Below are 23,726 nucleotides of genomic sequence, written 5' to 3'. Positions count from 1 at the left end.
GAGATTAATGGCAGAAGTATTAGAGCTAGCAGAACAAAGGGTAAATCTCTGGACTCTAAAGTAAGGATTACCCCCTCACTAAGGTCCTATTTTAAAATCTATCCACAGGTTTTGGATGTGGTAAAACAGGGGTAGACCCTTAGGAAAAATTCTGAGCAGTCAGAGATAGTGCAACAGCCTTTCCTGGGAACTATGGAGGAGATAGAGACAGCGAACAATTCCACACCTGCTACAAAACTTGAATTATTAAGTAACCCTGAGTTCCCGGGAACAGATACAACCCTGACTCCATGTGAAATCAGGGGTCATGCTAGAGGAGAAAGCCTTACTGCTGAAGGCGTAGAGGTCAGTGGCAGTGGCAACCGCAACGGTATTGGCATTGACAAGGGCAGTAGCAGTGGAGAAGGGGGGAAAGCCTCTTTAGTACATGGGATGGGGGGGCTCATCTGTGGCATCTCTGGAGGCTCTTTTTTCTACCCTTTCTATGGATATCAGAAAGAGGTTTCCTGTTTCAGAGACGAATCAGGGGGAGATCAGGCTCTTCTGTGAGTCTCTTGAGAAAAAACTAGATCTTCTTAATTCTAGGACTGTGGCTTTAGAAAGCTCAGTGGAGGAGCTTACAGACGACCTGGGAGCGGCTAAAGCTGATATTTCGACGCTCAAGAAGGAAGAGGCTGTGCTCCGGGACAGATTAGAAATGATAGAAAACAACTCCCGGCGCAAAAATATACGTCTCCTGAATGTCCCTGAGTGAAAGGAGGGGAAGATCTTAAAGCTTTTATCGTAACCCTCATAAAGAAGTCGGTCCAGATTGAAGAGTCGGAGGAAGATTTGATGGGGGATATACAAAGGATTCACGGTGACCCCCTTCAGGAGGCACCCTAACCAGACAAAACCAAGAAAGATCTTAATAAACTTTCTCACTTTCTCCTTGAAAGAGAAGATACTAAATTCTGCCTTAAAGCAGAAATCATTGAAACCCAGAGGCTTCGCTTTTGAAATACGTTCGGATTTAGCTCAAGTTACTTTAGACCAACAATGGGAGATAGGTTGGAAAATGGATGACTTATTATATATATAAATTGAACAAGAATGATGATTTTGGACCGCAACATATCTGTCGGGTCTGCATACCATATTTTACAGACCGTTTCTGGTGTAACATATCATACCTCTGAAAACACCTGTCCATGGTAGAGCCATAGACGCATGAAATATGTTTAAATTTCTTTGTGTTTCGGATTCTGATATATATTTAATTAAATAAACATAAAAAGATAATTCGTCAATAACCAAAAGCAAAAATTGAACTTCCGATGCCCCCTTCAAATAAATAATGGGGGAATGTAACACTAAAACAACACATTCTAAGATGGCGCTCCACAATGACGAGCCTAACCTTCTCTGAATGTCGTAGACACGTGACAGTACTCCGTAGCCTTTTTAAAGATGGCCGCGGACCACAACGCGAATATACTTCAGTGGGAAGAACAAGCGTCTGGAATTATACCGGGACTATGACTCTCAAGTAAGTGACCCGAAGGCCGCCTGTCTCTCGAACCTTTGATAATGGTTTTTTGACTCGTAACGAGACGGACCCGCTTTACGATAGAGGGTCTCGTATAAATAACGGTTCAAACAGTCTGGAATTATCCCGGGATTATGACTCACAATGGTTTTTGACTCGTAACGAGACAGACTCGTTTTACGATATAGGGTCTCGTATAAATAACCGTCCAAACAAATGAGAACATTGAGTATAACATCCTCTAATCAGCTACCTTTCTACTTATTTAAAATAATGTATTAAAATTTCCTGTAGAGCTCTGAATGTCTTGCCCTATGAGACCAGGGAGTTTATGATATTTTGTTTAGAGTATGAACTCCAAGTATGCCAAGGGCTAAATACTAGCCTTTCAAGTACTCAATACCATCCAAAGTACAACATATTATAAGAACACAACCTGAACAATTTCGCTGGCATCCATACTTATTTCTCCCTTCTCTTTCTCTCCTCCTTTCTTCTTCGTTTTCTTCTTTTTTTCTTCTTCCTTTTTTCTTGTCTTATTCCGCCGCAGGCATTTGACCTACTGTATTGTGCAATGATTCTGAACAGTGAAACGTGAAGCTAATATGCTATGTTGCATCCTTGAACATTAAGGTATACAACTGATCTAACACATATGTCATATTTTGTTACACCAGCCTTTCTGAAGCATGATCAAACCTTCTCAATTATGGGAATGATATAATTAATCATTTTCCAAAGCCTGAAAGCATGTACTAACAGCACCTGATTCTATGAACATATCTACAAATACTATATTGTCACTAAGGTTGCCTATTCTTTGAATTCAACAAGATCCTCTTATGTTAAAATAATACTCTCACCGAGTGCCTTCATCACTGTTACACCTGAGAAAATACTAATTCTTTCCCTTATGTAAATAATGGGAATATTTTTCTTTTTTCTTTCCCCTCACGTTCCGTTGAGCACTTTTGTAGCGTCACTATTGTGTTTTTGTATATCACGGTTGCTTTATTTACACTGACATTGGATAATTTTGAGATCCTAATCCATCTAATACCGTTTCATAAATATCTTCTTTCAGCCTTGAGAAAGCCCTGGCCCGATACTGAGCCATAAGGGTGAAACACGTGTCGGCTGTTTATTTCTGCTTCAAATATGCCTGTTCGCCTTATTTGAAAAATTTGGAAAGAAACAATACAGAATACAATCCTGAATGATTGGATTATCTGAAACAGAAGTCTTCCTTTTGAACAAATAAAATAATAATTTGGACTTATTAATCTATATTGATTTTCTTCACTTTTTAACTTAATTGAGAAGGAGTGAATTGACTCACAACTGAGTGCATGTACTTTTTTGAGACCATAGAGGTCCAGTCTCTTGAGTCAACCTCCACAAGAAATAAGTCACATATAAATTGGGCAATTTCCTCCAGAATTGGGATCCCTGGACCTTGGTATTTCTACATTTAAAAATTATGCATAACAATAAAATGTATAACCTGAAAACAGTGCAGGAGGTGGAGGAGCTCTTGGAAAATTTAGCTAAAGTCTCTAATTAGTTTTATTTGGAATGTCACATCACATATTCACAATTGGCTTTGAGGTTCATTAGTGAATAGTCGATCATGATCAATAGACCTTCAAATCTTAACCTATCTGAAAGACATTCATGAGGTAATTAGGGTTAGTAATTGGGCCAAACTAAATTACATGGGGGTCACAACACTAGAAAGGGATGGACTTATAGCTGCTTGCTTATTATTTCTGTGATTAGTAACAGTTAGGGTCGGGGTAGGGTGCCCCGGTAGGCAGAATCTGGACCTTCAGTCCAGGTAAATGGGGGTAGGGTTCTCCAGGGAGGGGTCCAAGGGCTAGGAATGGGGGAAAGGGAACACGGGGGGCATTGGGGTAAAAAAGAAAAACAATTCTCATTCGCCACTCGGCTTAGTTTATTTTTGGTCTATTGCTGACTATGGCTCTTGGTTTGGGGTCGACACATTGGGAGATCAGGCATACTCAGGGATTCGCTTTTTAAACCACCATGAGAATGCTACAATGTTTATCCTGGAATGTTAACGGCCTTCGGGTAAAAAGTAGAAGGGCAAAAATACTTCAATACCTAAAAGCCTCCCCAGCTTAGATAATTATCCTATGGGAGACACATCTCCTAAGAGAAGAAATAAGTGGGATCTTTGGAAAGCTTAGATGGGTGGAGCATTGTGTTAGCTCTAGTCAAAGCGCTAACATTAGGGGGGTAGCTATGACAGACCCAGGTTACAGGTGGGTCATTGTCAAGTTATTCGTTATGGGTTATTTTTTAACAGTAGTAGGTTATTATGGCCCTAACCAGGATAACCCCTCCACTTTGAAAACCATTTTTGCGAATTTGTTGGGATTTCCAGATCTGACTATTCTAGCCGGAGACTTTAATATAGTTTTGAATCCCCAAATGGACAAATCTCCAAGCAGCAGGGTAAATGTTCTGTCTAAGTCCAGGTCATACCTCCAGATGATGATGAGGCAGAATGCCCTATCTGACATCTGGAGAGAAAGGTCGGGCTCTCGATTAGGTGTCTCTTTTTACAATCGTAAATATGGACATAAATCAAGGATTGATTACATCTTGATTAGTAATGACTTGAGGGGCAAAATTAAAGTCATAGGTTACCTGACTCCCCACCTATCAGACCATGCGGCGGTATGGATGGATTTAAACCTGACAGGAAAAGAACAACTGAGGGGGTGGACATTTGACCGCACACTTCTTTTAGACAACTCAGAAGCCTGCTATTTATCTCAGGAGACAGAGTTCTTTTTAAATGTAAATGTAGGTTCGGCAGAGATCTCAGTAGTGTGGGACACCTGGAAGTCCTACTTGAGAGGCTTAGTGACAAGTAGGACCACCTTTAAGAACAGGCAGTACAGGGAGGAGCTTGCACACACTGAGTGAAAAATGAAGGCGGTTGAAAGGAGTATGAATAATGAGGCCGACCCAGTAATCCGCCAGGTACATCTTGTGAAACTGGGACCTTTGAAGGATCATTTGGAGAGTACTATCCAGATGAGGATCTCTAAAAGATGGGAAGCTAGAAGGCTTGCCAATTTTGAATATGGTGAGGGGGCTAGCAAACTTTTGGCATGTCAGGGTACGAAATCTCATAAAACAAATTGATAATGAATATAATAATACATCGGTAGTTAACGATGAAGAGATTGGAGAAGCCTTTCTTACCTTCTTCCAAGATCTATACGAAGAAGATAATGAGGTAGAAAGCAACTGTGCATGGGAGTGGTTAAGTTGGGTTAAACTTACCTTCTTAAACTCCTCCCAACTGCAAAATTTGGAGCTTAAGATATCTCAAGAGGAGGTCAGGAGAGCCATTTCCGCCTGTAAGGCTGGCAAGGCCACTGGGCTGCATAGCCTTCCTGCAGAATTATATAGATTCTTGGAAGAGGTGATAATTCTGACCATGACAATTCTTTTCAACAAAATACTAGTTGAAAGTGCCAGACCTCCTACTTCGTGGGGAGAAGCCACTATAACATTGATTTTAAAACCAGGGAAGTCTCCAGTCAATTGTGGGTCATACAGACCTATTTCTCTTTTAAACACTCACTATAAGGTCTTCACAAGAATTTTGGCCAATGGACTGTGTGCGGTGGAGGGTGGTTTGTTGCATGCAGACCAAAAGGTTTTTCTGAGAGGTAGGAATCTGTTTAATCTTACTCATGATTTTATTGGTGCTATTGATTTGGCCTCCACTTTCTCATTACCTTTGGCAGCAATGACACTTGATGCCACCAAGGCATTTGATAGGGACAACTGGAACTATCTAGTGGCTGTGCTAGAGAAGTTCAAAGTTGGGACAGTTATTAAGCTTAGATATAGTGACCCTTCGGCGAGGCTTTTGGTAAATGGGAATTTGACCAAGTCTTTCAGGATTAAAAGAGGAACCAGACAGGGTTGCCCCCTCTCCCCGCTCCTATTCGATATGTACATAGAGCCTTTGCTCAACAGCTCAGGGAGGAGATGGATAATTAAATTTGGAACATGGGAGAGGAAGGTAGCCCTGTACGAGGATGACATTCTAATTCTCACATCTGATTTGGAGTCGGCTTTTCCTCGCGTCATCTGGTTAGCACAGGACTTTGGCCTAGTCTCGTGTTACGAGATCAAAAGCACAAAAAACTGAGATCATGTCACGGAATCTGCCGGGATGTAGATACCAAACCAAGAGCGAGATGAGATATCTAGGGGTGAAGATTGTCCAGAATATAGATAAGATTTCGGGGACAAATCTTGCAAATGTCTCAAGGGAGTGCCAGAAACTCATGAACTCTTGGGCCCATATCCCTTTGACTATTTTGGGTAGAACCAATTTAATCAAGATGGTAATTCTGCCAAAAGTCACCTTTCTTTTTAATACCATTCCCTTATATTTTGAGAAGCAGGCAATTGACAAGCTTCAGCAGGCTATTAATTCATTTGTGTGGGCCTATAAAGCTATGAGGATATCCTGGAAAAACCTAAGGTGTAGGATGGAAAAGGGGGCCTCACATTACCAGACCTCCAATATTACTCCTGGGCCTTCCAGTTAACACACTCAAGAATGTTGCTGAAAACCCCAGATTCATCAGAGAGAGGGATAATGTTTTTGACCATGCTAGATGGAGTGGGACTGTCCCACAAGGGTTTTCTTTTCAAATATGGAGACCAAAAATTCTTCAGACAAATTAGGCTGAAAGTCTTATTGAGTATGGATCGTACATGGGCCAGAATCAAACAATGCACCGGCTTAGACAATTTTTCAAGTCTGGCTCCACTGTGGGACTCTCCGGGGGTTCTGGACTACTTGAAGGATAAACTTGCAGTCCCTCTTAAAACAGCGGGGTTTATGGTGTGGGGGGACTTGGCCGCTGAGGGTTCACTCCTGCCTTGGGCGTTACTAGATGATAAACTAGAGGAGGGTATGTCCAGATTCAAATACCTACAATTGAAGAGCTAGTCCCAGAGTCTTAAAAAACCTATAGGCAAAGGGAATATGCTGGAAGAGCAGTTGGTACAGAGGCCGGCAGGGAAGAAAGAAGTATCCTTCTTTTATTGGTCTATTAAGGAGGTTATTGATGGGGATTTTAGACTGGCCGAAGAATTGTGGGGAGCTTTCATACCAGATATAGACTGGGTAGACCTGTGGCAAACCTCTTTTAATACCTTGTTTACAGTTGTAAAGCCAGCCTGCTTTAGGAGAAACCATTACTTTACTACACACAGGGCTTACCTATCTCTGGCTAGACTTTCTAAAGTGGCTAAGGGTCCCCCTGTCAGTTGTAAAAAATGTGACATGGTGAATGCCTCTGATATACATATGTTTTGGGACTGTCCAGCCATCTCTGAATTCTGGGAGAGAGTAGTAACTACTCTAGCTGACATTCTGGGCACCCCAGTCCATATCACTCTTAGCCTCATCATCTTTGGCAAAACAAGTGGAGTTACAGGCTCGAGTAGGGCTTTCTTATTTTGCGCAATCTTGCTGGCCAGACGAGAAATATGTAGGTGATGGGTTGAGGCTATACCCCCCACACATTCAGACTGGTTGTCCTCCTTGTATAAAACCTCCAAGACTGACTTGGCCAGATTGAAGAGTAATAGAAAGAAAGCCATTTGGGATTGTTTGATAAACTGGTCTCCTGGTTAAATTACTAACCATTTTCTTTAATGGGGTTAGGCATTATAATTTTGGAAAATATTCTTTGATCCTATGATTATGCCTCGTGGGAAGCTTTCTGACTGTGATGGGCCTCGCCTTTCTTTGGTTTCCACCTCCAATTTTGGGTGGGCTGTCAGCAACAGTCACTGGTTACGAGTAATCAGAAGAGAGTGCGACCACCCTCTCCTTCACATTGAGAGGTCAGCAACATGAACTGGGTTTGTTTGGTACCGGTAGGCGGGCGATATCTGTTGGGTTCCTACCTCGAAGGCCTACGTCTCAAGAAACAGAGTAACGGTAGCAACATCCTATTTTTCTAGTTTTCTGGGGTCGGGGGCGAATGAGTATTAAAAAAAACTGTTGTACAATGTTTATTTAAAAAACAAATTGCCACTAGCAATAGAACTATGGAACAATTTATTGTCAAACCAGCACAAAAGTCACAATTTTAGAAGACAGTGCAGGCAGATCCCAGACAGATTGCCCTTTGATATGAAGTGGATTTAAAAAAACGTTCCCTTAGCAACGTTTCTCTCTGCTGTAGATGTGCCCTCCTGCAGTTAACAGTTTGGCACGCTGTGAGTTAATATATTTTACTTCCATTTCTTTTCAGAGTTGTTGGCCCTGGGATAGAACACAAAAGATGTATAGGGTCTATTCTGGTCAATGCAAGGAAAAGAAACACTACATTTAGAGCAGATTTGTGTCAGCAAATGGTTAACTTTACCTTTTGTATGACTGAAGGAGCTAACAGAATTCTTGTGGGACTGCTCCCTCTGCTGCCTTCCAGTTAGTATGACAGTTGATCTGACAAAAGATCAAATACACTGCTGCTTCACAAGCAGGAGTAGAAAATAGTTTGAAACAGGATAAAAATGGCATTTTCTAAGAAAAAACATCACTCCAAAAGATTTGGTTAAAACAAACAAACCAATGTTAAAACCATAATTCGATTATTTTAAAAAACGGTTCCATTAAATTGTAACAATGACAATGTAGTTCGAGGATAAGGGTTTTCATGATATTACTACTAGCTTCTTTACTGTTGTCAGCCTTGGACTGCGATTGAGCATGATTTCGCAAAAAAAATATTTATATATTAATAAAATACGCTATGGTGGCGGTCAATTAAGGCACAGTATGTATTATGTGCCTCTATAAAAGCAATAACCCTGGCACTTCTACTTTACCTTCGGGAACTTGTATCCTCCGATCTCTACGTCCACTGTCGCAGCGTGCGTGATGGCCAGAGGGATGACGTCACCGTATCTCTGGATTTCATGGATCACAGCCTTCGTGTACGGCATCTGCTTCTTGTGTTCAAGCGTCGGGCTTTGATTACGACCAATTACACAATCTATCTCCGCCTGGACCTTTTCTGGAGAAAAAATGGTTTCTTAGCTGAGTATAAAATAATCATAGCATACTTTGTAGAGTGGCAAGCCTTTAGTGGCGGGTAGATAGGCCCACATATCTTGTTGACATTTATGCCTGACCAGAAAGGAGTCAGTGAAATGTGGGGACAATAAGTGTCAGGGACTTGCAGAAGAAAAACAATAGAAACTCTAAAAGATAAGTGATACCCCCTCAATCACCAAGGGGCATATTATCAACAGAGGTGATAAAATTATCGCCGCTTTAGCGGCAGAAAACTGCCGCTAAAACGGCGATAATGGGCTTGATCATATGCTCTATGGAATTCCAATTGAAGCCCATGTTAGATGTGAAGGACATCTAACCTGAGCTTCAATTGGAATTCCTTAGAGCATATTATCAAGCCCATTATCGCCGTTTTAGCGGCAGTTTTCTGCCACTAAAGCGGCGATAATTTTATCGCCTGACTTGATACTATGCCCCCAAGTTCGTACATTGCAATAGTCACTACTAGACCAGAGCATCACGTTGAGACCACCTTGAAATAAAGCACAAAAAACGAAGGGGCATATTTATCATGGTTTGCGTTTCCCTTGTTACGAGAAAGGGGGCGCAAGGGTACGCAAAGCCTAGAATGACATCACCAAGTCACGCAAGTAACATTGCTTGGCACTGTGTGGCTTGGTAAACGTGCAGTAACGCAAGGCAGACTTCTGTTACTCTGCATCAGGGAGGCGTTCCATGGGCGGAATCTGGTTATTCCTACGCATTAACCAATGGATTTTGCCACATTCACAAATTTATGATGAGTGGTAGTTCTGGTATTGCATGAAAATGCTACGCCTTTCCCAGAGAGGCGTAAGGAGGAAAAATACGTTTGTTTGTTTCCTCGTTGTTTCCTCTTTCTATGTGTGCTGCATTCGGCAGCACATATAGAAAGAAGGCAAAGCGTCAGAGAATTGTTTTTGTGCAGAAAGGTGTCTCTGCCTGCACAAAAACAATCCTGCCTCCAACATAGGCATATTTGCACCATGGTACAAGAGTGCGTGTATTGGCGCAAGGCAGCACATTGTGCACCAATGCAAGTTGAGAACAGGAATGTACCATATATTGTTAAGTATGGCTCATTCCTGCTCTCTTCCTGTCACACAGCACAGCAAGGTGTCTTGCTACATTGCATTAAAGTTTGCTACATCTGGGCCTAAATCTAATTGACTACCCACACTGTAATAATATAAACTTCATAGACAATTACTGAGTCTTCAACAAAATGCTTCTTTTAAAGACAGTATTGGCTACCTTTACATAACAGATGCTTATAGACAGATATGAAGTTGTAAACAAGCATTGACCAATTTTTTTTTTTTTTTTTTTTTATTGAACATTTTTGCAAAACGGCCAATACAGCCAACAAACATATTAGTCCACATCAGCATGACAACGTAATACAGGGAGCTGTCAGGTTGTATATAGAGAAGACATAATATAATGGTCAACATGTCAACATCTGAAGTCATCACTTGGCCATGGAGTTAAATTCAATGGCCCGGGGGACCCACCACCCCATTGCACCACGTAGGGCATCCCGGACAAAGAAAGGAAGACATAGGACGCGCAGCGGGGTGTCCCAGCCCGGCACGTTACGTCATCATGCTATGAGACCCCCGGGTTCCAAGGCGCCCTCTCTGCTCCTCAGCACCCCGCAATCATTCACGCACAACATCTCCCTCCACTGCCCCCTCCTGATGTGCCCGGGCCCAGCTCACAAACGGTTCCCAGATGTTCCGGGGCCGGGACGCGACCGGCAACAACTTCCCAAATGTGGTTAGCTGCGTATGTCCATACGTGACGTCAGCTAGCCAACCCTTCACTGTGGGTATCCCACTTCTCCCCCAGTGGACAGCCACCCGCCTCTTGGCAAACAGCAGAAGCAACGCGTGCAACTTGCGCGCCTGTGGTGGAGTGTCTTGAACATAACCCAAGAGCCCGAGCAGGGGGGAAGGTACGTCGGAGCGGCCCACAATCTGATTGATTAGGAAAAAAACCTGAGTCCAGTACCCCACCAGCTTCGGGCACGACCATGCTATGTGCAAAAAAGAGGCCAAGGCGGTTCCACATCGCCAGCAGTCGTCAGTTTCCCGCAATCCCATCCTTTTTAGGCTGATGGGGGTTCTATACACGCGGTGAAGATATTTAAAATGTATGAGACGCAGCTTGTAGTTCGGCGAAAGCTCTGTGAGCTGCCTACAACAAAACTCCCACTGATCTTCAGTTATCTCAGGCTGGAGTTCACCATTCCAACACTGCATGGACTTAGGCGTCCCCACCAGGTCCGTGCGCTGCATGTGGCGATAGATACGGGTTACCAATTTCCGGGGAGACGGGGAGCCCACCTCAGCCTCCAAGGCCGTAAAGACCGGAGGCGCGTCAGGGAAGTCTCCAGATAGCGCCCGGCATGCCGCTTTCAGTTTGTGATACAGAAACAACTCGGAAAAGGGCACCGCACCCCCATCCTCCGGCACCGGATGAGGCATGAACCGGCCCCCAGGAAACAAGTCCACGAAAGTGCGGAGACGCAGCTTAACAGCGAGGCGGCCGGCTAGTCCATCAACCATACAGGGCAGTATCGGATTGTGCATCACAGGAAGCGATGGTGCATACAGCAGCGGCACTCCGGCCCTCTTGCGCAACTCCCCCCACACCCACTGCAGCATCCCAGCCGTGTCCACATCTGTTCTTGGGCGCCGTGCTTTGGCACAAACTGCCACGCTCAGCGGTAGGGGCGCCACCGCGTCCCGTTCCACCGCAATGTGGGGTTGATAGGGGGTAGGGTGGGCCCAAAAATGTATGAACTGAGCCTGCGCACAGAGGGCATACAGCTTCATGTCAGGAGCACCCAGGCCTCCCTGTCTCAGTGGCAGCACTAGCGTATCCCACGCCACCCTGGCCTGTCCGCCCGACCATACCAGCGCCACCAAATGGGACCGCAAAGTGGCAAAAAAATGCGAAGTCAGCGGGATAGGTATATTAGCGAATAAGTAAAGAAATTTGGGTAGTACTACCATTTTCGTCAATGCAATCCGCCCAGCGAGCGACAGGAGTAGGGAGGACCAGGATTTCACTTTCTCACTCAACCACATCATTGCCCTGCCAAAGTTGAGGTTCCATATTTCCTGAAGATCACGGCTGATCCAGATCCCCAAATATTTAACCTCTTCCGCCTCCCAACGCAGAGGGTAGTCAGAGTGCACCTCACCAGTACCGTCCGTAGGGGGAAAGATGACCGATTTGGACCAATTGATGGAAATGCTCGCAAGGCCCTCAAAGCGAACGAATTCCCGCAAGACAGGATCTAGATTATCAGCCGGATTGATAAGATAAAGGGTCACATCGTCAGCGTAAAGTGAAATGAGTAGACTTCTAGAGCTGAAGCCTATACCTCTCGCTGTGTGGTGCTGTCTGATCCGGGCCGCAAGCGGCTCCATGGCTATGGCAAACAGCAGCGGAGATAGAGGACAGCCCTGCCGAGTACCACGTAGGATAGGGACCGGCGTCGACACCAGTCCATTGACTCTTACCCTGGCCCTTGGCATGGTGTAAAGCAGACGGATTTTCTTAAGCAGTAGCGCACTGAACCCCATCCGCTCTAATATAAGGAATAGATAAGGCCATTCTAGAGTGTCAAAGACCTTAGTAGCATCCAAAAATACCACTGCAGCTCTGACATCCGGGTGGAGGTAGTGCAACGCGGCAAAGACGGTGCGCAGGTTATGGGAGGTCGCTCTTCCCGGTATAAATCCGGACTGATCTGGAAGGGCGATCAGCGGCAACAGGGGCTGCACCCTGTTCGCGAGCAGTTTGGCTAGGATTTTCATGTCAACATTAATCAATGATAAGGGCCGATAGGAGTTGAGATCGTCCGCTGGCTTGTCCGGCTTCAACAGTGTGATTATCAGCGCCTCCCGCATGGTAGCCGGCAGCACCCCTTTCTCCAAGGCCTCCTCATACACTGCCAACAGCCTCGGCGCCAGCTCCTCAGCGTACGCCTTGTAGAAAGCAGTTGTCAGGCCATCTGGTCCCGGCACCTTGTCAGGCGGCAGGCTTCTTATAACTTGCGCCACGTCAGTGGCGTCGATAGGAAGGTCCATATATTCCCTTTGTTTATTGTTGAACCACACCAGTGCGATGGAGTCGAGGAAGGCTGCGAGCCCGTCAGGGCACGTATTCTGGGTGTTGGTATACAGTTGGGCGTAGAATTCCGAGAATGCTCCCAAAATGCCCTTTTTGTCATGTAGTCGCCCGCCGTCCGATGTACTCAACTCGTGAATATAAGTCGTGGATTGAGGCGGTCTAAGCATATTTGCCAAGGCCTTCCCGGGTCGCCCTCCCTCGCCATAGCGCCTAGCCTCCGCATATTTCCCTAAGAATTTGACCTCCCTCATCGCCTCCTCATCATATTCCAGTAATTTAGTTTTTAGCTGCCCCGCCACCGCAGATGCGCCATCCTCGAAAAAGCCGTTTGATGTCAGCCTCCAGCATCGCCAGAGTGCCCCGTATCGCCTTCAGCACACCCGCCTGCCGGGCAATACATTGGCCCCTAATAACGGCCTTAAAGGCCTCCCACAGGGTCGACTCCTCAGCCACTGAACCTACATTCCGCTCAAAGTAATCCGTAATATCAGTCCGTATCTCTTCCTTGAACGCTTCATCAAGCAAAGCGTGAGGCAGGAGCCTCCACGAAAACGCCGGAAAGGGATCGCCCGGGAGTAGCAGTCGCAACATGCAGGGGGCATGGTCAGATAGCGAGCGGGGCATGTGCTCCACCTGAGCCGTCCACAGCGCGACGTCTCGCGACACCAACCAGAAATCTAGGCGGGACCACACTCCACTATGTGTCGATATACAGGTACCCTCCCGCAGGGCCGCATGTCTCTCCCGCCAGACATCAACCAGTGCCCCATCAGTCAAAATGTCCCCCAGCGCAGCACTTGCCAGCGGATTCAACGTACAAGCCGCCCCCTTTCTATCCATCTTGTCGTCCAGTATTGCATTGAAATCTCCCCCCCAGATAATCGTCCCACACCCAGTGGCCTTCACCTGTCCCCACAGCTTATGGTAGAAGCCCGGGGAGTCGACATTCGGTCCATACACCGCCACAAACACCACTGCCACACCGCATACAATGCCCTGGACCACCACAAACCTACCCTCCGGATCACATTGAACCGAGCCCTCCCGCCAGTCCAACCCTCGACGTATAAGGATAGCCACCCCGCGTGCATAGTTGGAATATATGGCTGAGTATATGTGTCCCCATCTAGCGTGTCGCAGGCCGCGGGCGGGGGCGGTGTTCAGGTGCGTTTCTTGCAACATGCAGACATCCACCCCATGGCGCACCAGATATGCATGCACCAACCGAACCTTCCTATGGTCGTTGAGCCCCCGAACATTCCATGTGAGGCAGTTTAAAGTTTTATCTACTCCTGGCATTCCACATATCTAGTCAGCAAATTACAGTAGGACATGTTGACAGTTGGCAGTGCCAACGCTTCAAAACCCATATAGACAGCTGGCAATAGAATCGTGCAGTGGACAACAAACCAACAAAGAACAAACTGTACCACCCACCCCCCACCCACACTAACCCCCCAATCAGGTCGTGTAGTACCCATCCCGCTATCAAAAACCTCCAACATAGTCGGGAGTCTTCCCAAGGGGGCGTGCCGGAGCCAGCGTCTTTCCCTGACTGAAAACAGGGCGGCCAGAAGGTCTGCAGGCTTCACGGCCCGCACGAGGTTGAAGTATAGAAAATGGAGGAGCAGGGTGTCTCGGCAGAGCTTTACAAAAAAAGAGGGAGCCTACACCACACCCCTCTGACAGCCAGCGGTTCAGCTGTACAGTCGGTGAAAGAATCTGCCAGATATACAATACCCCTCAGTCATTGTCACTCAGGGCGCCAGCTGCATTCTCCGCCACCCTCGGCAGCCGTTGGAGCTTCTTGCCGCCGACATGTTTTGCGAATTTCATCGCTTCCTTGGCGGTCGCAAAGAAGTGTGTGGTGCCTTCAAACGATACCTTGAGCCTCGCCGGGTACAGTAATGAATATGGGATCTGCGCCTGAAGGAGGAGTCTCTTAGCCGGCGCGAACTCCCTGCGTGCTGCCTGCACCGCCGGAGTAAAGTCAGGGTAAAAGGATATGGCATTTCCTTGATGTGTAATCTTGCCTTTCTCTCTTGGAAGCCTAAGGATCACATCTCTGTCCTGGTAGTTGAGGAGTTTAGCTATGATGGGTCTTGGAGGTGCCCCCACTGGCGGTCTCTGGCCAAGTGACCTATGCGCCCTCTCCACCACAAAGACCGTGGAGAGATGCGGGTCGAATAGTTTGTGTAGTAGATCGGTTATGTAGGATTCCATTTTGGAAATGGCGGTTGTCTCCGGAATACCGGTGACGCGGAGGTTGCTGCGGTGCGACCGAGCCTCTAAATCGTCATTCTTGGCCCTAATGACATTCAACAGTCTGTCCATGTGCAGGAGCTGCTCCTTAGTTTCGACTTGAAATTCGTGGAACTCCGCAGCTCGACCGTCCAGCGTGTCTAAGCGCGTCTCATGCGCATTCACCTGCGTCTAGAACGTCTCGAGCTGGGAAGTCAGGGTGTCTAGTTTCGTATCTATGTTCCGGAGACTGGACCTCATCTCCAGCATCAAGGTTCTGAGGTCTTCTCCATGGTCTTTCACCCCTGGGTCCGATCCGCCCTCGGCTCGTGCCTCCGGGCCCGCGTCGGCCTGGCGAGTCGCTCGCTTGCTATCGAAGGTCAGCTTCGGCTGCTTCGTGTCGTGCTTCCCCATCTCCACCTCCACAGATATCCCACCGGGCAGGACTTAGGGCAGGCCACCCAATACTACCATCCAGCGCAGCTCCTCAGAGTCTCCAGGCAGGGGCCGGCCAGGGCCTATGTCGCAGCAGGAGAGATCAGCGTCCATTCTCGGCTCGTGGTGCAAGCAACACCACCTACTCCTACACTTTCGGTCGCTCCTCTCCGCAGCACCACCAGTCCGGCGCAGCGCCAGCAGCCTCACCCCCAGGCAGAGTTCCACAGGTTACAAGGCCCTCTCCCACGTCTCAATCTCAACCACCTCAGCCAGGTCTTGTAAGCGCGTCGACACAGGTCCGGGGCACGGCCTCAAGGATCCTCATTCCCCCCGGTCAACTACAGCCTGTTCGTGGGCTCAGCTAGCGCCCTCATCCGCCAGACGGCCACCTGCAGCGGTCACCGCCGCTCGCAACATCCAGCTCCCAGGGCGCAGGGACACGCAGAGGTAGGCGCCTCACCTTATGGCGCCAGATTAGTAGCGAGGCAGTTCTCCTCCGCCGCCTCTTGGTGTGTCCCGCAGCGTGAGCGCCCAGCTTCCTCCTCCGCACTGCGTCCTCGCAGCACCTCAGGATCTTCAGTGACCACTAGAGCGCCCCCGCTGTTGCGCTCCGCGCCGACGGTACAAACTATCGGTGACGCCGGGCCCTCGACCACGTCCGCGCCGCGGTCTCGAGTTTCGCGGCGCCGACTCCAGGCTCCGGCCGCCGCAGCACCTCGCAACGCTTCAGCGCTCCGAGCGCCGTATCTCCGTCGGTATCTCTTCCCGGCTCACCAATTGTCTCACAAGGCGCTGGACACCCTACGCTCGCTGTCCAGCAGACCTCAGCGGCACAAGTCGCCCAAATGTGCAGGATTGTAGCAGGATCTCGTTCCGGCCGTCGGAGCTCGCTTAAGCAGCGGCCATTCCGCAGCTCGGCTAGCCACGCCCCCCCAAGCATTGACCAATTTAATCGGTTTGGCTTTTGCTTGATAAGCAAATCGCAAATTAGTGTGTGTGGTTTTTTGAATCAGATAAAGAGGAATGATTGGATGAATGCTGGATAAGGGAGTGCATGGATAAACTGGTGTATAAGTGGCTGAGTGCAGGGATGGATGATTATGTGAGTCAGTGCATTGATAGATAAATGGATGAGTTGGTACATGAATGGATACATTGTTAGTGAGTTTGTGCATGGATGAGTGATGACTAGGCCAGTCTGTGGATAGAAGTATGGGTAGAGGAAGATAGATGAGGGTAGCGATTTTGCAAGCAGAAGCATACATCGAGAAGTGATGCAACATTTGCTGGTTATTTTTAGGAGCAAAACAAACAAGTCACTGCTACAACATGCTTGAATTAAGCAGGGCCAGATTGCAAACCAAAGGCTCTCCTGCACAGAAGGAAGTCCAAAAGGAGGCAGGCCATTAAAGCAAGTTATTCCCATAGGTAAGCTAGGAAGTATTATAAGTGTGCATCAGCTTTGCTGCACCGCTTTAAAGGGCAATTCAAAGTTTTAACTAGGCCCTCAAAATACCATTGTCCTCTTCATAAAGGCAGTAATGAAACACCACAGGCTGGAGGTTCAACATGTCCTCCATCAAGACTAAGAAGTACTACACTTGGCAGGAGAGTTGGGAAGTCATGTGCACGTGAGCTGCATAACATAAAGGAATAAAGAGCAACCCCTGCATCCACAGCAGAAGGGCCATCAACTGTAGCCAAGCTTGGAGGTGACAAGCACTGCAGAAGGGAGCAACAACTAGGCCAGCAAGGGACTGTAAGTGCTCTGGGGTTTATCGTTAACTCATTCTTGACTCTGTAGGTCTGTTTCACAAGAAACTGCACTGTTTACTCTGTAAATCTATGACTTAGTGCATGATCTTTGGATATTGTATTCCGGAAACAAGTAGCCACAACCTCTACTCCATGCTTATAAAGATGCGCTTACTCTAGTTAACAAGCATTTACAATGCAATGGTCTCGGCATTGGTAAAGTTAGAGCTATTGGCATTGCTCATGACATTATTTTTGTTTATGTTTTTGTTTTTAAAACATTTAACCCCTTGCATGCCCGCCCCTTTCCCCGCCCAGTGCCGCGCTTTTTATTAGCGGGCGGAGTTCATGACGAGCTGGACTCGTCATGGGCACAGCGCCACCGCAGCCCATGACGAGTCCAGCTCATCATGGGCACTGAAGGGGTTAAAGAAACGGCATTGTTATTTACAATGTCAATAGCTTAATCTGTGTGTGGGTGCAAATGCAATAGGTCTCGCATTTGAGAGTGATTAAGCTATTGACATTGTAAATAACAATGCAGTTTCTTTAAATGTTTTAAAAACAAAAAAAATGTCATGAGCAATGCCAATAGCTCTAACTTTACCAATGTCGAGACCATTGCATTGTAAATGCTTGTTTTGGCCATTCCAGCCACTACTTTAATCAGGACCTGCCTCTTCAAAACGAAATGGAATGGAGCAGTACAAATGGGTCCAAAATTGTGCCCTACCTGCATTCAGCATCCTCAGACACCAGCATTCATTCAGGGCATACATGTTGGTGCACATGACACCATTCCTACCCAGAACTATTGGGTAGAAATTAAGTCCATTACATTCTCATGAAAGGCCCTTTAAGGAAGTCCACAGAAAACCTTCCCCCAACCACATGTTTAGATAGGTCTAGGGTCGTTTTGATCTCAGACTGACCCAGTACATTCATCCAGGAGTCAATGTAAAATAACGTATTGGGCTTGGAACACACTGGGAAGTGCATTGACTGCCAGCTCAGCCTCCATCTACACTGAGGACTCCTTTATGAACAGGGAACCTTATGCCTTGAAGGCCTGTTGGACACCAGCAGTACGACAATTAATAATTACATATTGAGTTAAGTGTGTTACATTATAAACATAAAACTTATTTGAAACATGGGCATAGGTGTTTACTAACATGATATTTGAAGCCCTGATTACTATGACCTAAGGGTAAACAACGTTTACCCCGAAACTTTTTAAATGCAGGGAATCACAACGCGGTCGTTACAACGACCGCATTGTGATTCCGCATACCATTACACCGCAAGTCGGAACAACGACTTGCGGAGGGGGGGGGAGGTGTTGGATTTAAAATCCAACACCTTCCCTAGTGTCCACACAGACTGGAGTTGGAATAGTAAATTATACTATTCCAACATCCAGCACCCCCCCACCCCCCCCCCTGTCATGGTATGCGAAATCGCAACGCGGTCGTAACAACCGCGTTGTGATTCCCTGCAGGATAAAAGGCTGCGGAATAAAGTCATACATTCTAACCTAACATGTAGAAAGTCAAGTCTTTGTTTAGAACTCCATCTTCTTGAAGCTTCTAGAACGTCGAGAGAGCCATCTCCTAATAAGATAGGAAGTGAAGTTTCATCAGTCTTGCTTCTACTAGCCTGAAATATTTGCTATTAAACTCAAATGTACACGAAGATGGTCAGGGTCATACTCTGAATCTTTGCTGTTGTGTGTGCTACTTTATTCCCGAGTACACGCAAATGGAAATGTTAATCACAGGCACATAGGATTTTTGGAGATGTGTGTCCCACAAGTAAAGGATGTGTGTCAGGACATTCTAAATTTAAGCGGAGTGTTCTACTTAGGGAAGGGTATTTTGGATCTATTTATGGACTTCGATAAAAAAACAAGATGTGCGCTTGTAAAGAAAGAACAACATCTAAGGATGCATTATAAGCACTTTGGCATGAAACAGATAATACGCTGTTTGTAAACACTGTGCAGGCTTGAGTCGCCATTTAAAAGCCCATTTAACGGATGCTCCTATGATAATGCACCATGCAAAGGCATTAAAATATGTTATAGAAGAAAAAAATCATTATTTTTTTAAAATTATACTTTCAAAAACTCCCTTGCCAACAGGCTTCTCCATATGGCCAGCGATTCTGCAGCTATGTATATTTGGTGAAACAAATTGCAGATGCAGTTCAGGAAAGGTCTCAAATCCCATTTATTTAACAAGATTTATATAGCAACAGGTCGACCTAGAGGGGCAAGAGAGCGCTTTCATAGGTATCATAGTTTGACAGCTTTGTTTGGTGTAATGTGTTCTTTATAGGAATGGAAATACCAAGATAAATAGCATGGAAAATGTTATCTTGTGTTGCGATATGCATGCTATTAGTTCTTATGCTTCCAACAACCTCTGTTGTAGCAGTTGGCTAACATTAGAATGTGCGCCCTAAACCTGCCCTGAGTAGGACGGAGAGTACTATGGGTGGAATATTCATGCATGGTACAGACTGCATACTGGTTTTATGGCTAAAGTGGACTTAAACGGTTACATGTTCTACCTTCGTGCAGAAGCAATTCCCAATAGTTGAGGAAGGGAAGATTCTTAATAACTGTTCTGTGACCATCATGCTCGGTATTTTGGTTGTCTTGTTGATCTCTTGAAATCACTATAAAATTAAAGATCATACACAAGAGAAAAGGATGTCTTCTTGAGTATATTTCCTCCCTTTGTGAAGCACTTCTAGCCACAGTTCCTCCTCCATTCTGTAGAGGCATCTAATTTTGTTAAGTTTTGGCTTAGTAATACATTAGCACCATTAGAGGAAAACTATTGGAGTGATGGCATCTTAAACACTTTCTTTATCAAAGAACAAATGAAGCAAGTGTATGGACAATGAAGCATTCAGTTCTCTATAGTGATGGCAGGGCGATCCACTCTAGGGAAATTTTGAAATGCTATCTTGAAATGGGATTTAGTCCAATGGGTAAAATCCCATTATGGTTCTATTCCCATCTGTGTGGCAAGGAGTCATGCTACAAGCAGGGTCGCACATGAAAGAATGACACAATACATGTAAGGATACATTTTGCTAGTGTTCTTTTCCACGCATGTTTGTGTTTGCCCCATTTAACCCGACTCAAGTCCACCACCGGCCCTCTCTTAACTGTGTGTGTACTCTTCTGTCCCCACTACCTATGATACTGGGTACCTGTTCGTCCATGCCCATCATGCTCATAGGACCCATATTGCCTGCAATGATTTATCTGGTTCTGCTGGTCTCAGTGTCCGATTCGTCCTCCAGTCTCACCTGCCGCCTAGTGATCCGGCGGCATCACTGGACTGTCAGCATATAACTGACAGTGTGAGCTTCAAGCATGGCCTACCACATGTAGATTACAGTTATTAAATACTTAGGAGAATGGCTTCCATTGTGGACCTGCACTACCGGGAATTGTGAGTGCAGGCAACACTGGAGGAGAACAACAGAGACCCAGAACGAGCATCTGCTGATGTAAACTGGAAGTAGGTACTTGGATAGTGTGACCAGATTTCATATCGAAAAACCGGGACAGGAACAGACATAGAAATAGGACTAAATGTTCTATTAGGTCCCAGGGCATCAAATATATATATCACAGCTTCCAAGTCTGCAATTTACCTACTGCACTCTGGACAGGTGCCTCCATGTTGTGGGGCGTGGGGCCACGTTACATATAATGTTCCAAATCTCCAGAAGGAAAATACGGGGCACTGCCAGAGCAAATTTATCATCATTTTAATTTAATCAGAAGCGCTTCAGCGTTGTCCTTTCTCAGTGCTTGTTTAAAACGCATTAACACAGCACGTGATGCCTTTTAAATACAACAGATGTACTCCCATAGGAGGATTGTTCGTAATACTCGAGGAAGGACTGCTGCCATTCTGAATGTAATTCAACGGTTTTGGCAGCCATGTCTGGTAGGTTTGAGTTTCATATGACTTCATACTAACATGTCAGTCTGCAATTTTCAGTGCTAAAATCAGATAAGGCCCCTAGAATAGTAACTTTGGTGGGCTATATGATGAATTTTTAGTTTTTGCTCTAGCCATTATTCAACTTTAGCCTATCGTACTTAAATATAGTACAAAACATGTGCTAGACATTGGGATGATTTACAGGTTTTGAGCACATGCTGCTTTGATCTACGTGTAACCTGCAGGTCACAAGTTTGAACGCTAGCATTAGCAACACAACAAGTTGATACAATGAGCTCCGTTGAGTTGTGGAACAGTACTTGCAGACTTATGACATGGGTGTAGGAAGTGATATATTAAACATATAATTGGTGTTAGATTCATATATTAACAAGTCTCACTTGTACCCGACACTCACCTTCAAAGGTGGTCTCACTTCACACCCAGCACTCATCAGACGAACCAAGTCTTACTTCGTACCGGACACTCGCCTTGGAAGCTGAACTGTGCCGAGCTGTGTGACCCGGAGAGAGGTGGCCGGCCACGGTGGCGGAGCTGAACGCTGCGGGCGGCTCCTGTAACTCGAGCTCGCGGCTTTGGAAGTTGAACTGTGCCGAGCTGTGTGACCCGGAGAGAGGCGGCCGGCCGCGGTGGCGGAGCTGAACGCTGCGGGCGGCTCCTGTAACTCGAGCTCGCGGCTTCACACGTGGTGCGGGCCCCGGCCGCGAGTGAAGGGGGAGAGACTCACACTTTGGTGACCCTCGGAGCGGCTGTGGTGAGAAGTACGGGAGAAGTATGCCGCGTTGAAATGGGGCCGAAGATCAGGAAACCAGGAGTTGAATCCTCCAAGGAACGAACAACACAGGAGCCGACAGCAGGGTGAGAGGACGCCATTAACACCACCGCCTTTCTCCGAGGCGGAGCAGAAATGCCTCGGAAAAACGCAGTGTCGTTTTCGGATTCGGGGGCGTATTTTGCTTTTATCTCCTCTTGCCATTGGCTGGAGGAGATAATTAGACTTTCTGAAAAAAACACGCCCCCGATCCGAAAAGGACGGGGCCTGATCGGAGTGACGGACCTCTTCTCCAATGGCTGGCCAGCATTCAAGAGGCCAGCCAATGGAGAACTGGGGAGAAGAGGGGCGGGTTCAAGCCCCTCTTCTCCAAGTCATTAAATCTCGGATCGAGACTGCGCAAGCGCAGCCTTCGAGCCGAGACCTAAAAAGGTAGTGAGTTCCCCTCTTTTTCTCTTCCCCTCCCTTCCCATATTACCTTAATAGATTACACAGTTAAGATTGTATTTCCTATTTCTGTACTTTACTGAGATGTTTTATATTATATCAATAAAGTTCCTTTTTCAACTAAAAAAAGTTAGTGTGTGCAGTAATATAAGACCAAGAATTCTGTTCAATATGATCCCCTATCCCTCCAGCAGACCCACCTCTATTCCACATTTGAGGGCAATGTGGGTAGTGGCATCTGAGCATGCGGGTGCCCTCCATTACAGGATGAGCACAGGCCAGTCAACATAATTTAGAACCCAGCTCCACCAGCTGAACTGCATCAGCACACACACGGGGTGAGAGTGGCGCTCACCCTTTAAATGCACATACATGCTGCAGCACGGTTGGTAGCAAAAGCAAGGAAATCAGATCACATCACTCTGATCCTGAAGCAACACACTGGCTACTGCAAGAAGCATGAACTAACTTCAATGACGCTAGTATAATACACAAGTTGGCACAGTTAAGGCTCCCTTACTACTGGCAAGAAAAGTCCACACCACAGGGCAACAGATAGTAAGAAGAGTGTAAACAAGGATGACACACGACCTCCAGAAAACAAAGAAAACCAACAATGCACAGCAGACATTTTCTTGCCTATCCCCCAGACTATGGAATCAGACCATAGAATCCCTAAGGAAAATTGCACACCTCTCTATATGACAAGGAAATCTTACAATGCCATTTTTGGGTCTTCCACTCAAGCATTCTCCTCCATTGTAAAAAGGCTCAAGTTAGGCTAAATAATTAATGGTGTGTCTAGACCGGAGGCTTCTATTATCCATTTTTCTCATAGCAGCCAGAAAACATTTTATAAAGAGATTATGACAAATAGAAATATTAACAGTAAAAGAGCGATAACTCCTAAGAACTTCTAGGAAAGAACTACATGATGACAAATAGACATTTTAACAATAATAGAAGTAAAAACCTATGAAAGAACTACACAATGATATAACAGAGATCGATTCCCTATCGTATTTTAGGAAGCCCTCTTTTAGTCCATCCTATTTATTTTTGCTCATGGCAGATATTTTAGTATTTCTTCATGTTTCTTTTAACTTTATTCTTTAATAGCCATCGCCTCTATTATAAAATATAAATTGCGTATGCTGTAGTTGTCGTACTGGAACGTTTCATTAGTATTGTGTGATTAGAAACTTTATTCTTAAAGAACCGAATTTGTGTTTCAAATTTCCCTGATGCAACTTTCTTCTCTTCAGAAATTGACAT

The 23,726-nt window shown here is 46.0% G+C and overlaps 1 protein-coding gene across 6 annotated transcripts in view; it reads right to left on the bottom strand.

Moving 5' to 3' along the window:
* Positions 1–23,726, bottom strand: part of LOC146798510 (cytochrome P450 2F2-like) — a 443,597-nt gene that overhangs the window by 97,710 nt on the left and 322,161 nt on the right. For all 6 annotated transcript variants that reach the window (XM_085625789.1, XM_085625794.1, XM_085625792.1 and 3 more), the window contains one exon: positions 8,432–8,619. In XM_085625789.1, coding sequence (XP_085481915.1) covers positions 8,432–8,619 — 188 coding nt within the window. The remainder of the gene's footprint in view (positions 1–8,431; positions 8,620–23,726) is intronic.

This window comes from Triturus cristatus, chromosome 9 (assembly GCF_964204655.1).
Source record: "Triturus cristatus chromosome 9, aTriCri1.1, whole genome shotgun sequence".
Lineage (NCBI taxonomy): Eukaryota > Metazoa > Chordata > Amphibia > Caudata > Salamandridae > Triturus > Triturus cristatus.
Note: the sequence above shows the minus strand (reverse complement) of the source record. Positions and strands in the feature narration are given on the sequence as shown.